At 28.1% G+C, this 14,409-nt stretch overlaps 1 protein-coding gene across 1 annotated transcript; it reads left to right on the forward strand.

Moving 5' to 3' along the window:
* Nucleotides 1-10,929: 10,929 nt before the first annotated feature.
* Nucleotides 10,930-11,478, forward strand: LOC142225113 (uncharacterized). Its single transcript, XM_075294886.1, has 2 exons — nucleotides 10,930-11,328; nucleotides 11,404-11,478. The coding sequence occupies exons 1-2, from the start codon at nucleotides 10,930-10,932 to the stop codon at nucleotides 11,476-11,478; spliced, it is 474 nt and encodes a 157-aa protein (XP_075151001.1).
* Nucleotides 11,479-14,409: the final 2,931 nt, after the last annotated feature.

A 14,409-nucleotide genomic window follows, 5' to 3' on the forward strand; every position in this document is an offset into this window, starting at 1 on the left:
AAAGTTTTTTATTGTAAAATATTTAAAAATTAAAAAAAAAAAATGTGGAATTAAAACCTATTTTGGAGTAAAAATCGAACACGATATTAAGGCATTAAATTAGATAAAAATGTGTCCAATAATCTTCGGTGAAAGCTTCTGTTTTCTCTAGGACGCATAGCTTTCGAGATATGAGAAAAAAAAAATTTCATAAGAAATTTAAACATTTTTCAGGATTTGAATGGAATTTTGGATTTTTTGTGGGTACTCAAGACTAAGGGTGACCCTGTAGGGAAGCAACTTCGTTTGAAACTCCGTTTAATTGAATAAAATCATATATAAATTTATATTGAAAGAATTACACAGGGGGTCGTATGATTTATATTAATTAAAGTTTTTTATTGTTAATTATTTAAAAATTAAAAAAATGTGGAATTGAAACCTATTTTGGAGAGTAAAAATCGAAGGTGGTATTAAGGCATTAAATTACATAAAAATGTGTCCAATAATCTTTGGTGAAAGCTTCTGTTTTCTCTAGGACGCATAGGTTTCGAGATATGAGAAAAAAAAAATTTTCATAAGAAATTTAAACATTTTTCAGGATTTTAATGGAATTTTGGATTTTTTGTGGGTATCAAGACTAAGGGTGACCCTGTACGGAAGCAACTTCGTTTGAAACTCTGTTTAATTGAATAAAATCGTATATAAATTTATATTTATATCGTATATAAAATAGGTTTTTCATACAAATTTTTAAAAATTTTCAGGATTTGGATGGAGTTGTGGATTTTTTGTAGATAATCAAGAATAAGGCTTATTTTCGCTCTATGACTGATAGTTTAGGACATTTGAATCGGACCCTGTAGGGAAGAATCTTCGTTTGAAACTCCGATTAATTCAATAAGAACGTGCATAAATTTATATTGAATGAAATGTACAGTGTGTCGTATGATTTATATTAATTAAAAATTGTTATTATTAATTATTTAAAATTGACAAAAAATGTGGAATTGAAACTCTTTTTGTGGAGAGTAAAAATCGAAAAAATATTAAAATATTAAATTACGAAAAAAAAATCCGATTATTCTTGGATGAAAGCTACTGGTTGCTCAGAGATATGAGCAAAAAAAGTTTTTCATAAAAAATTTTTAACATTTTTTCAGGATTTGGATGGAATTTAGGATTTTTTGTGGGTACTCAAGAATAAGGATTATTTTCGCTCTATGACTGATAGTTTAGGAGATTCGAATCGGACCCTGTAGGGAAGAGTCTTCGTTTGAAACTCCGATTAATACAATAAGAAAGTGTATAAATTTATGTTAAAAGAAATGTTTAGTGTGTCGTATGATTTATATTAATTAAAGATTTTTTATTGTTATTTATTTAAAATTGAAAAAAAAAAAAATGGAATTGAAACCTACTTTGGAGAGTAAAAATCGAAAAAAAATATTATGGCATTAAATTACAAAAGATTATTCTTTTGTGAAACCCACTGGTTCCTCAGAGATATGAGCACAAAAAATTTTTCATAATAATTTTTTTTTTTAATTTTTCAGGATTTAGATGGAATTTAGGATTTTTTTGTGGGTACTCAAGAATAAGGCTCACTTTCGCTCTATGACTGATAGTTTAGGAGATTCGAATCGTACCCTGTAGGAAAGAGTCTTCGTTTGAAATGTACAGCGTGTCGTATGATTTATATTAATTAAAATTTTTTATCGTTAATTATTTAAAACTAAAAAAATTGGAATTGAAACTTTTTTTGGAGAGTAAAAATTGAAAAAGATAATGTGTCATTAAATTAAATAAAATTTTCCCAATATCCTTTGGTAAATATATACATTTATGTTAAATAAATAAATGTCCAATATGGCGTATGATTTATATTAATCCAAGATTTTTATAGTTAATTAGCTAAAATTTAAAATAAATTATGAAGTTCAAAATTATTTTGTGGGGTAAAAGTTGAAAAGGATATTATGGCATTGAAATCAATAAAAAAATGTCCAATATCCTTTGGTAAAAAGGCTCCATATCACTTTATTCTAAGTTAAAGTGATTTTTTAGAATCATTTTATTTTTAATTCTAGACATTTTTCCTTCTTCTTCATTTATGCGACTATAATTTGATTGTCCTATTAGCTAAAACGTTTTTATTCAATTAAAAATTGACTGCAAAAATTCAACATTGCCAACATACTACACACACACAGAGAGGAAAGTTCAATTTGACTTCAATACACTCCCAACCCTAGAATTGTACTATCTAACTAACCCTTTTGGAAATTTTGCAAGGATGCAATACTTTTCATAAATAGTGTCTTTCAGGAAGCAAAAACCCATCGACCCATGTGTGTATGTGTCAGTTTCATGTAATTTCAATGGATTTTGTTACGAAAAGGTGGTTGGGTTAGATCAATGGCAGCAGCGAGAATTTCAGCGAGTGTTTCCAATGCTTATCAGTGAGCTTGAAACTATGGTATGACCACATGAGTTTGTTTTGGGTTTTTCTAGGGAGGTTTTAAATTTCGTTTTTTCTTCGAATATTCCGGGAGCATTGCGTTTCTCCTAGTCCTTTGCTTATGTTAACTTGTTTTATTAAATGTGTAAATTTTTTTAAACAGGGTATGGGGAATTGTCACTCAAACTTGAAAATGTTGGCGATTTTGGGTTTTTTCTTTTGAAGTTAACTCGGGACATGTGCGTTTTTAGCTTCAGCCGAGTGTAAAGCTATAGATTACAACAACAGATGGTAAATATGTTCATATGGGCATTCAGAATTCTTTGGGGGCTTTGGGATACAAAAGTATTGGTAAAAAATTAAAAAAAGACGATATTCATATTAGAAAGGACCAAAACAAAAAAGCAATCGTATTGAACATAGTCCATTCCCGACATTCTTCAATCCATTTGTTCTGCCTTGGTTGTGCATCCTTTAGCCAAAGTTCCTCTACTTCCTTTCGAACAATATGGTCCCAACCTTTTGTTTTTGTTAACTATAGTAGCGGGCTTCAATGGATGAATGCATGACTGCCAGGTAGGCTGGCTAGCTGGCTAGCTGACTGGCAGACTTAATGTTTTGTGTATAGTCTGATAGGTCTGGCCTATTGTATCATTGATGAATGCGAGCCGATAACAAATCTCAATCAAATGTCAAAAAGGTAACAGACATGTTGTAATGTTACCATGTTTTCTCTACGACCATAGGACAAAAATGTTATTTTTGTTGTATTTTGTTTGAGTACATGGAAGTTAACTTTTGGTAATTTTTTTCAATTTTTTTTTGCATACCAATTCCAATCTAACATTCCAACTTGCATTGTACATTTTTATTAGAAAAACTTGTTTGGTTTTTCTATTGCTCCCTACCTCCCCCTCCCTTTTTTTGTATTCGCATTCAATGCGAAAAACGTATAGAATCGTAACGAAATGTCAGCTAGTAAATGGTTTGGGTAAAGGTTATCAATGTTGACAATTAAAACTGTCAGTTTTAATCAGTTATGATTGAAAAGTGCCACGTTTTCAGTTTTGAGGAAAATTGAAATTGTACAAAAAACAATGGAACAAAGATATTGAATTTTTAAAAAAGAAAAAAAACGATGTAAAATTTTCATTAGCTTACATCTTTACCAAAATTAAAGAACATACATAAATTGATCAAATTGTATAAGTTTTTTATTTCTATAATAAATTTTATCAATATTTTATTTCTTTAGTAAATTTTATCAAAATTTTATTTCTATAGAAAATTTTGTCAAAATTTTATTTCTATAGAAAATTTTGACAACATTTTTGTATATAGAAAATTTGTCACAATTTTATTTCTATAGAACATTTTATACATTTTATTTCTATAGAAAATTTTGTCAAAATTTTATTTCTATAGAAAATTTTGTCAAAATTTTATTTCTATAGAAAATTTTGTCACAAGTTCATTTCTGTAGAAAATTATGTCAAAATTTTATTTCAATCGAAATTTTTGTAAAAATTTTATTTCTATAGAAAATTTTGACAAAATTTTATTTCTATAGACAATTTTGACAAAATTTTATTTCTATAGAAAATTTTGTCAACATTTTATTTTTATATAAAATTTTGACAAGATTTTATTTCTATAGAAAATTTTTACAAAATTTTATTTCTATAGAAAATTTTGTTAAAATTTTATTTCTATAGAAAATTTTGTCCAATTTTTTTTCTAAGGAAACTTTGTTACAATTTTGTTATAGAAACTTTGTTAAAATTTTTATATCTATAGAAAGTTTTTTTATAGAAATAAAATTTTGACAAAATTTTATTTTTATAGAAAATTTTGTCAAAATTTTATTTCTATAGAAAATGTTTACAAAATTTTATTTCTATAGAAAATTTTGTCCAAATTTTATTTTTATAGAAAATTTTCTCAAAATTTTATTTCTATAGAAAATTTTGTCCAAATTTTTTTTTATAGAAAATTTTCTCAAAATTTTATTTCTGTAGAAAATTTTGTCAAAATTTTATTTTTATAGAAAATTTTGTCAAAATTTTATTTCTATAGAAAATTTTGTAAAAATGTTATTTCAGCAGAAAATGTTGTCAAAATTTTATTTCTATAGAAAATTTTGTCAACATTTTATTTTTATAGAAAATTTTGTCAAAATTGGCTATTTTTTCAGTGGCAAGAAATTATTTTTGAAATTAATCATACGCATTATTGTACATTTCGATTTTATTTATATAAATTATACACAATTAGGTTCGGCTCAGGAGATGATTCTGAGTCGATCTCATATAGCAATCGATTAATATTAAACTTTTTATGCCCTAATCAGTTTCGAATACTGTGAAATGTTTTATATTTCGAAAAAAAAAATAGTTTTTAAATTAATCATACGCATTATTGTACATTTCGATGTATATTTACATAAATTATACGCAACCGCGACCATAAGCAAAACATTAAAATCCTCATTTTTTCATTACAATACTAATAAATAAAATTAATCATAAACAATAATCAAAACTACAAAGAGATATTGAGATAATGAAATTTTTAAAAATTACTAAATTATAAAGTTTACCCACAGCTATATTTCACCCAATAATTATATTTTTAAATCAATCATACGCCCCAGACTACTTTTTGGTTTTTTTTCAGGTATTTCATATTCACACTTTCTAGTTAATTAGAAGCTTAGCTTATAAACTGCACTAAGAAAGGAATAATTTTATAATTTCCGTATATAATATTTAACAACTAGAAAATTTATTCCAAAGCTATATGCCATCCAAAAATTATATTTAAATTAATCATACGTCCTAACACATTTATTTTATAAGCTATCCCATATTCAAACTTTCTAGTAAATTAGATAGCTTAGCTCATAAACTGCATTAAGGAAGGACAAATTTAAAAAATTTTCGTATACAATAAGGAAATTTATTCCATTTATTGTGTGATGTTTAATATATGTAAACAAAGTTTGTATATTTTGAAATTAAGCTTCATCAGCGAAAACAAATGAAACTCATACAATTTAAACAAAAGTCTAGTCCATATATCATTCATGCTGGTTGATTTCACTTTAGACAGTACTGGCAATTTTATAAAAATACAACTCCCCTTGAAAGGCAAAGCAATGAAGCTGACATCATTGGATATGATTCCAGGGAGGCGGGGAAGGGAGAGCAACTTCTCTTCTGTATTTTTTTTCGGGTTGATATTTACTTCAATGTGTTTTATTTTGGTTTTGACATTTTCTATACGAAATGGAAATTGAACATGTTTAAAAATATATATGGAAAGGCAAACAGAGGTTTGGTTTCTTTTTCTATTTGCAATCGAAACTGCATGTGGCAATGTGTGATAATATTTCGACATTGTGACATTTGTTTGTTTCGTTTTTTAAGTGCGCGCCTGTCATTCAAGCATTTGTCTTTTGGTGTTCTAGACCTCGATTCCCTAACCGCGAAACCAATTGAGTTGTTCATCAAAGCTATGCGTTATGTTTGAAAATTTATATTTTCGGAATTGTAAGTTATGCACTTGAATGATTTTTTACTAGACATATAAGAATGATGTTTTAGGCCTTGGTTGCTGAGCCTAGGGTATGTACGCAGTTTTAACTCCCCCCCCTGTTTTCGTAACAGTCAGTCAGTCAACCAATCATCCAGTTTTTTGTTTTATCCATTTGCGCTTCGTTTGTATAACTAATTCCCTGTTTGAGAAATCCCAGAAACCTTTGGCAATCTACGATATGTTATACTATCGATTGCACAATGATGTTATCCTGTTGAATTGCTTTTTGTCTAAGTGTGGGTGTTTTCTTTTTTTTTTAATGTGAAATTTCCATGGATTCCAGATTTCTTTCCCCTTGTTTTTTATTTTGAATTTCTGGCCTAAAACGTTTTCAGTTTTACATTTCAATCTTAATTTAGTTTTTGAAATAACATTTACTTTTCTACTTTGTATCTGGTTAAGTGCTTTCGATTTCAAGTGTGAGTTAAAAGATATCGATGATGCTGAAACATGATTGATAAAAAAGAAAGATACTTTTCCTCTTGCTCTAGCCGCAACACACTAGAGTGCAATAAAAATAGATTGTGTTTTTGGATTTGATATTTATTTTGATGAAAATAAATATGAATTTATGATTGCCAGGCATAGAAAGAGGTTTTGCTTTTGCAAAGTTAATGCAAATGGATTTTTGAGTTGATGATGTGGTTGGTTTTTATTAGAAATTAAATTGCACGAATCTATTGCTACCCAGCAAAAAAAGCGTCGCCAAAAAAGTAAGGAAAATGTTTTTTTTGGATCCGGAAGTGGTGCAGAATTGGCGCAGAAGCTATGATTTTAACATGGGCTTGTCATAGGACGGATGTCCACCATTTCAAAAGCCGTTGCACTGAATTTGCATCACTTCTTAAGGTGTGATGCGAATCCAGTGATTTGGATATGAATAAAGAAATTTTGTGATATTTTGACGAATAACTAATTTTTAAAATTTTTATGATTTTTAATGCATTATAACGCTTGTCTGGAATGTTTGACAGCAAATATTTTCAAAAATTCGCAATTTTTTAGAAAGGATTTAGCATTTTTTTTTTTTGCAAAATTTAAATAATTTGAACTATCTTATTAATTTTTAATCTGTTTTTAATCCATTTGAAACAATAAAATTTTAAATTTCCCATTAAAAATATGAAAAAAGCGAGTTATAAAAACTGAAATGAACTTCCTGTACAGTTAAAATAAAGAACATCTTTGGGAGGTCATTTTGTGGAAGTGCTTTTAAAGTTGTGCCTTAAGAAGAACTTCCAATTTTTTTTTGCTGGGTATATATTGCATGAACAATGAAGTAAAAAAATAGCTATATACAGTGCTATATGTAATAAAAAATTACTTAAAAAAAATACAAAAAATATTTAATCTCAAGCTTGAATAATTATCTTCTATTTAAACACTTAATTATTTACAAAAATGTAAAAAAAATCATTTCCTGACTTCTGGTAAAGAACCAAAAGAAACTCAAAACACCTTAACGTATAAGTAATATTAATACGGAACATACTAGCGTATAAGTAATATTTATATGGAACATGATAGCGTATAAGTTATATTAATTCTACAGTAATTCTGTAAATAGCTAGTATATTTATTGACAATTTATCAAACAAATTTATAAGGTAAAAGAAAATTCAATGGCTTCTTTAAATTTCTAGTATATAAGAGTGATTTTTGTTTTAAGTGAAAAAGTGCCAGGGAATTTTTAGCAATATCTTGCATGGTGAGAATATTATCGAATACATTTTTTGTTACATGATGAATATATCAACAAATAAATTTCTTTTTACCACGCAATGAATTTAGCATGAAAACTCATAAGAAATCTGGTTACCAACAATCATACGACACTAAGACCGAATATTAACCCTCTAATGACCCATTTTTATTTGGTAGCTGATAAAATATTCAGAGTTTACCACACATAAACAAGAGAACAAATCAAAAAAAAAAAAAAACTATACGCTAAAATCCAGAGCATGCTTTAAAATATCTTTGACAGTTTTAAAGGATCTTTGTTTTTATTAAAAAAAATTGGCATCTTTAGGCGTGTTTCACCCCAGAGGGTTTTAATGAAGACCGCTTGAGTATTAGAAAAATTAGAGAAACAAAGAAAAGAAAATAAGTATATTTTATTATATATTTTAAAATTTAAAGCACCTTGCCGTATACTTAATATTAATTTAGAAACATACCCTGGCGAATACGTTATATTAATTACAAAATAATTTGTATCAACATTCAATAACACATTTACACTCATTATGATACTCCGAAAATCTAAATTTCCAAAACCGTATACTTAATATTAATTTAGAAACATACCCCCGGGTGAATATGTCACATTAATTACAAAAGAAATATTAACAACATTCAAAATTGTTTGAAATTCTTAAAAGATTTGAAGGTATAGAGTATAATGAAAGTTGAATAAAGGGTCCTTAACACATTTCCCCTCATTATGAAAATCCGAAAATCGAAATTTCTAAAGCCAAGCAAATGCAAAAAGAAATTAAAGATAATCATATGCCACCAATACCAGAAATTAAATCATATAGAAGAGAATTATAATAGAGTACTATACAACTGAAATTTCCGTGCGAAAAGAAAGAGTTGATGTATATTGAGTGGAACGTATTTTTGAGAATCAGGAAACAGTAACTGGGTATCATAGGCTAAGTATCATGTGTTGGAATACAAATGTGGAGATTATAAGAAATTTAATTGCTGCAAAAAAAGATTGTTTGTACTAAAAATTTAATTGAATAAATTAATTCATATGACAGACATTTTGCTTAAAAAGTTATTCAATTAATTTTGAAATTAAATATTTTTCAATTTCAACAGAAAATGGAATAAAAATTTTGCTAAATGTCACAGGATTTGTTATTTAGAATTAGCTTTGTTTTAAATCAAACCTAGGTTGGGTATAGTGGCAGTCCCTTATTTCAGACTCATTTAGACTAATCTAATCCATTGTGATGTATGAGTAATACTAACTTACAAACACTATGGCGTATAAGTTATATTAATTTAAATTTTCATGAAATAATTGAAAATTTTGGTGAAACTTTTGGAGATTTATTATGAGAAAGAGTTTAAGATTGATAATATTGCACGAACCCAAAATATCACAATTTATTCACTTAAACAAAATTAACAATTTATTCACAAATTAATTCAATTGATTTTTAATTAAAATTGCTTCAATCGCGGAAATGATAATATAAACCAGTTACACTGCTAATTTAAAAAAGAAGTTGGTCTAATTAGAAAGAAATTTAATTATATCGATCGTTGACATTATTTAGAAAAATTTAATTGCTTCAAAAAACATTAATTGATCGTATTAAAAATATGAGCAATTCTTATTATTCTTGTGCCAGAATTTTTGTTTCAAAAAAATTAATTAAAATTTGTAATTTAATAATTTTCAAGTTCTACAGAAAATTGACGAATTATATTTCTAAACGTCACTTTTGTTTGTTATTTAGAATTAATATTTTTTAAATTAAAATCTACATTAGGTTAGGTATAGTGGCAGTCCGTTATTTCACGCTCATTTAGACTACAAAAAAAAAATTTTTTGGATTGGATCACAAAATCACTGAACCAATTAATTTTTAATTGATATATCTTCAATCACAGAAATAATAGTATCAATCACCGAATTCAATTAAAAAAATTCATTGATCCAAATGAAAAATTGATTGGTACTATTAATTTAATTTTTGTGAATGATTTTTGTATTAATTAAAACATTTGTTGAATCATTTAAACGTTTAATTGAATTTCCAAAAATATTCAGTTACAATTTTTGTGAGTGTGGACTCAGTCAATTGTGACTTATAAGTAATACTAAATTATAGACACTATGGCGTATTAGCTATATTAAATACAAGTCTATTGTAAACATTCTATATTTGTTGAAATACTATAATTTGTTTAATTTAATGTAACAATTAAACAAGTACAAAACACAGAAAAAATATATTTATTGATCCAAATAATTTTTAATTAAAATTGTTTTAAACAGGGGGATTTGTTTTCTATAAGAACTTTATCAATTCTATTGAATCAATTGATTTTCTCATTAAATTGTCAAATTAAAAAAGACTACTTGATAAAAAAAATGCTAAACGTCAGGTTTTTTTGTTTTTGTAATACATATTTTTTTAGTTTAAGTATCGTGGTTTTTTCAGGTTCACTTAGACTACTCAGTTCATAATGACGTATAAGTAATATTAATTTATAAACACTATGGCGTATAAGTTATATTAATTATAAACCCAGCAAAAATGCGTCACCTAAAAAAGTAGTGAAAGTGTTCGTTTTGGATCCAGAAGTGGTACAAAATTGGCGCAGAAGCCATGAATTTAACATGGGCTTGTCATAGGACGGATGTTCACTATTTCAACAAATTTTGTGATATTTTACCAAATATATATATTTTTTAAAATTTTTATAATTGTTAAAGCATTCTAATGCTTGCCTGAACAGTTTGACCTCAAATATTTTTAAAAAATCGTACTTTTTCTGGAATGGATTTGGCATTTCTGTCGAAAATTTTGTACCATAATTTGTACCATTTTATAACCTAATAAAAAAAGTTAAAATTACACATTACAAATATGAAAAGAAAGTTATAAAAAATTTAATTCAAAGAACTTCCTGTGTACACAAAAAAATAGTTTTGTCTTCAATAACGAAATTAATTGATCCAATTAATTTTTAATTGAAATGTCTTCAATCATAAAAATAAAACACTCCACCCTATTCAGTGCTGTTTTAAATTTGGTGATAATGTTTTGACAAAGGTTACCTGTATTCGAGATCTTGGAGTATTTTTTGATTCAGACATGTCTTTCATTTCACATATTAATTATATACTTCCAAAAGCTTATAAAATGCTTGGTTTTATTAAAAGAAATTGTGGTGATTTTTCGGACCCAAATACTTGGAAAATTGTGTACACAGCCTATGTTAGGTCCAGAGTGGAATATGCTTCAATTGTTTGGGATCCGCGTTGTAATAATCAAATAGCTCGTATAGAAAGAGTTCAACGAGTATTTGTGGAATATGCATTGAAATCTCTCCCAATAAGTTGTCCTTCCAGTTATTTTTCTAATTGTCTGTTATTAGGTCTTCAAAGTCTTGAAGATCGTCGTAAAGTTCAGTCTGCTCTTTTTGTTTTTGATTTGATCAATAATGTAATTGATTGTCCGGATTTGTTATTACGTATACCTCTTTATGTTCCACCTAGAACTATGAGATATGTTGATATATTTGAAATTCCTCTACACCGTGTGAATTATGCTTCCCATAGTCCGCTGACGCGTGTGTTTTTTTACATAAATTCTATTAACTTAAAATTTCAAAAGAAATTTGGGAAGATTATAGAGTTTAGCATTTCGAAAAATGATTTTAAATTGTATTTTGCTACTAAAATTAGCTAAAACTTAGAAAATTACATATGTATTTTATTCATCATAGTCTGTAAGGAATTTTTGTTCTAAAGACTGAAATAAATAAATAAATAAATAAAAATGATGGTATCAATTAAAAGCAAAATAATTGAAAGTCAATTAAAAAATTAATTGATACTATTAACGTTTGTGATTGATTTTTGTTGCAATTAAAAAATTTAATTGAAGTTGAATCATTTAAATTTTTAATTGATATTTTTTAAAAATCAATTAAGATCTTAATTGGAAAATTTTTCGCGGAATTCTTTTCTGTATAGTAAACATAAAGAACATTTTTGGGAGGACATTTTTGGAAGTGCTTTCAAAGTTGTGCCTTTCGAACAACTTCCAAATTTTTTTTGCTGGGAATTTGTTAGAACAAAAATTAATATTTGATAAAATTGGTTTAAAATTTTGGAATTATCAAGAAGATATTTTACAGAAATTAATTACAGCAAGAACCTGAAATATAATTTATTCGCTTGAATACTTACTACACATCTTATTAAAATTTAATTAATTGGCTTTTTGTTAGATTTTTTTTTAATTAAATACTTCTCAAGATCAAGGGAAAATTTAATAAATTTTAATTAATACCTTTTTTGGAATATATTTATTTTTTTTTTTTTTTTAATTCAAACCTAAGTTAGCTTAGGTGTATGGTAGAGGCAGTTACTTATTTCAGGCTTACATATACAATTCACTGTAATGTGATACCACAGTTGTGAACTTCCTAAGTCAATACCATATATCATTAAATCAATTCAATTTTTTTTTGACTTCAATTTTTAGGCAATTTTAGAATTTTTTTTAGACAATTTTGTAAACTTAATTTTTTATATTGGCGAATCAGCGAAAGACAACTATAGAATGTATCGGAAATATGGTTATATGGTCATTTCATATATGACATCCACTTCCCTTCCTTAGAATGGAATATCTGTGCCCTTACTCCTGCGAAAATGTCATTTGTAGCAATCATATTATTGAGATGGCATAGGGGCAGGACAATTGTGAAAACCTAAAGGTGGAAAATACAATACCTTTTGACAAAAGGAGTACGGAGTATGAAGTTATGACAAACCCGTTAATGGTATGATTGAAACCCTCCACCCCCCTATTGGCTAGATGACATAAACAAACGGATCGAACTCTCGCCCTGCTAGGGATGAGATAATACCGTGGACATTGGGTTATGGTTTCGATGATTGACGTGCCTTTTATTGATGGTCTTGATTGGTTTTTTACCTGTAGTTGGGTGTGTGTGTGTGTGTACAGACAACTTACGCAGATCCATGTGTATTTGAATAGGAGGAGAACTTTTGCCAAAGTTTAAAAAGGACAAACGCACATAGGCATAAGAGTGAATTGTGATGAGTTGATGTCGTCCATTCATCTATGATAGGACAAATCCATAAGGATTCATGGAGACTTGGAGTTGAAAAACATAGCGGGAAACCCTTTTGCAGCCATCCCCCCATACACCGCACTCCAGAATATGGGTGAGGTTAATTTTTGTCCTTTTTTCATTTATCGATATAAACAATGATGGTCTCGTCGACGTCTCCTGGTCGTTAGTTCAATATGTGTAAGTATTTAAATGGGAATAGTTGAGGGGGGGTGGGAGTTGTTGTATAGAGAAGGGGCCTTTGTCTATGCGTAGAATGTGATGGACATGGAATATTTTTTGTTTTGAAGAATAAAACGAAAAGAAAAATATTATAAATCAGTTATGATTTCATTAGAATGACCATAAACCGTCAGGCATTACAAAAACAATCGTATGTAGAGAAATAGCTTGAAATCAAGAAGAAGAGCGGTGGGTAGGGAGTGGTGGAAGGGGTTATGGAATGTGATGTTTGTGTTTTTAATCAAACATCATAGCCAGAGTTTTGTTCTTTTGTTTATCATGGCTCTCAAATAAACACACCACACCACGCACACACACATCAAAATTTATCTTCATCTTCTTCTCTGAAGGTGTTAGGAGGACACATAATTTTTTGTTTCGATTTCATTCTCTTTTTTTTACACTAAGGCATTGATGCGTGTCATTTTGCTTGTGATAGGTGGTAGATGGTCGTCTGCCATTAAAATAAACTAATCAGTTGTCTGCCATCATATTTAAACTAACATTTGTTACCATATCCGTTTCCGGCTTGACATAGACTCTAGCTCAATTGCAAATACAAACATAAAGGCATTTCTTTTTTAAAGAACTTGACTTTCTGAAACGGTTATTTAAAGTGGCTTCGTTTGTTTATACTTGTTAGCTATATGATGGATTGTTTATTTTGCCATATCTCTAACAAAAAATAAAGAAGAAAACTTTTTAAGTATTATTTTTACATATGTAAACAAAGTCAAAAAAAAAGAAAATGTATTTATATTGGAACTTCAATGTTATATCCTGGTCATGCCAATTAGGTATGTATTTCTCTCGCTCTGAACGAATTTAAGCAATTCACCATATCAACCTTCATTGATCACCATATCAGTCTTCAGTGCTTCCCATCAACATCACCATCATCATCATCGTCATCCAAGGTATTCGTTAGGCTTCATTGACTTATTTCATCCAATGCGTCCGCACGCGTTAATACCTTAATCCTTTGCCTTCTCTACTCTCCTGTTTTTAGTCCAATAGGCCACAGACAGTCCATCGAATGACGTGTAGTCATCGTCTTCTTTATAATAATATAAATGTGGAATGGGTGGCACGGACCCCCATCCAAGCAGCAGTAGCATTAGCTGTAGAAAATAAAAATGAATTTTTCGTTTTTGCAGGGGGTATTAAATCGATGAAGTATTAACGACTTAATTGCATGTTTGTTAGGCATTTTTGCAATAAAATTCTCAAAAATTCTTCATTTTTTTGTGGCTTACATAACAGTAAAACATTCCCATTTGAATGGAATGGGC

This window comes from Haematobia irritans, chromosome 2 (genome assembly GCF_050003625.1).
Source record: "Haematobia irritans isolate KBUSLIRL chromosome 2, ASM5000362v1, whole genome shotgun sequence".
NCBI classification, from domain to species: domain Eukaryota; kingdom Metazoa; phylum Arthropoda; class Insecta; order Diptera; family Muscidae; genus Haematobia; species Haematobia irritans.